General features: G+C 47.1%; 1 protein-coding gene across 2 annotated transcripts in view; it reads right to left on the reverse strand.

The window, feature by feature from the left end:
* The window catches only part of LOC103377596 (tumor necrosis factor receptor superfamily member 19-like), an 18532-nt gene that overhangs the window by 14967 nt on the left and 1713 nt on the right, over window positions 1-1852 (reverse strand). For both annotated transcript variants that reach the window (XM_008308465.3, XM_017032214.2), the window contains one exon: window positions 1638-1751. In XM_008308465.3, coding sequence (XP_008306687.1) covers window positions 1638-1751 — 114 coding nt within the window. The remainder of the gene's footprint in view (window positions 1-1637; window positions 1752-1852) is intronic.

A 1852-nucleotide genomic window follows, 5' to 3' on the forward strand; every position in this document is an offset into this window, starting at 1 on the left:
AGAAGTTTTTGCCAAAACAATTTTCTGTCCCCCCCCTTTTTTTTTTTTTTTTTCCTTTTTCTTTTGCCACTGGCCGTTTTCCAGCATTCATTGGAACAAAAATGTCTCCTTCATGCTTGACACAACATGCGACTCAGCAGCTGAGAATGAATGAACCTGAGAGGGAAACAATGTGGACGAGAGAGAGAGAGAGAGAGAGAGAGAGAGAGAGAGAGAAGAGGTCCATTTAATGGCCGTTCCCTCTGTGTGGGTGGTTATTTTGGCTGCACGGGGCCTGGTGCGGCTAACTGATGTTTGTCAGTGTGTCTGTGAAAGGCGTCCAGAGGCAAACTGGGCCACATTCCTCTGGGATCTCTATGGCAGCTGCACAGAGGGACTCCAAATGTCTGCTTCTCTTCCAGCAGGCACTCCTGCCTTTCACAGCTCACAGAGATTGTCTTGGTCTGACTGAGCTCTCTCTCTCTCTCTCCCTCTCTCCCTCAGTGCAGACCCCGCTCTCCCGCTACCTTCAGAGAAAGCCAATTATTAACCAGGAGCCCAGGGTGGAACAGGACGACTACTGGAGCATGTTACCGACCACAGCGTGCATGTCTGTGTGCACTCGGATTAAAGCGAACCGGCGCTAAATGCATGTGTGCAACAGATGTCAGGGTCGGGCCTTTGTTGTTTTTAACACCAGTCTTTAAAGTTGTAAAACACGTTAAACACTAAAAAACAAAATCAAATTTGAACCAATTTTAATCTTGGTACTTCAAAATTTTTCATTTAAAGCTGGGTTTTCTTTCAGTTATTTCTTGTTCGTGGTGAGACATGATCAGGGCTGCGGTGGTTAAGGAAGCAGCCTTGTGTCCGGAAGGTCAGGGGTTTGATGCTGTGCTGTGCATCAGTGCCAATAACTCTAATTTCTTTCTTCTTACAAACTTTGTTAACACTTAGTTTTATAATTGTTTATAATTGTGAAATTGTAAATCACATTAGAATCATGATTTTCCAGTTTGAATTAATTGACTTTTAACGACTTAAACGATGGACATAGACGTCATTTTAAACGACGTGTTCATCTGTCTGTTTGTCACGGTTGTCGGTTCGACTTCCTGAAGCCGAGCGCTGCCGTTCACAGATGCCACTTAATGCATCACGTGCACCTTCTCTGCAGCTCTAGGTGCATCATCGCCACCTACAGGGCTGTGGCGTGCGTCATTGTTTTGTCTGTGGTTTCTGTCAGAGAGGAAAGCCCTTTCCTGACACCAGGAGGCCTGTTTGTACAGAGCTAAGACGTGGAAAATACTTTGTTGATTTGGAGAGAGCAGCAGCAGCAAGCTTAGGCACGGCCGCCGACAAACAGCGAAGACAATCAGTTGGACGGAGTGCAACGGTGGAGAAACAATGGAGGCCATTCATCGGCAGAAGGTCAAAAGCATGGGTGTGACTGATTAAAGGAGGGTCGGTGTTTGACGAAAGCTAATAACAGCTGGGCCTTCCCCCGGTACGACGGAGAGGAAGTGATAAATAATGTTGGTTCACTGGAGTCAAACACTGACCTCCGAGTGAAAGAGAAAGAAACAACGTTCCTTTCATCCTGATTAACGCTGTCGTTTACAGACGGGACCTGAAGTGAAGTTTGTTTCTGGTCAAACCTTTGAGAGCTCCTGTCCTGCATCACACTGCCTGCAGGGTTTACAGATCCCGAAGCGATCCTTGTACTCCTGCTCCCTGCACTCCCTGCTCTCCTCCTCGGCTCCGGCAGGAATCTGTGAGGGACAGTCATTTGGTGAAAGTTAGGATTCCTGACTGTCATCACCAGGTTACAGCTACAGCAGACTGGGTCTAGAACTGAGCGGCAACTCCTGAT

The sequence above is a fragment of the Cynoglossus semilaevis genome, chromosome 4, assembly GCF_000523025.1.
Source record: "Cynoglossus semilaevis isolate Cse_v1.0 chromosome 4, Cse_v1.0, whole genome shotgun sequence".
Taxonomy (NCBI): Eukaryota; Metazoa; Chordata; class Actinopteri; order Pleuronectiformes; family Cynoglossidae; genus Cynoglossus; species Cynoglossus semilaevis.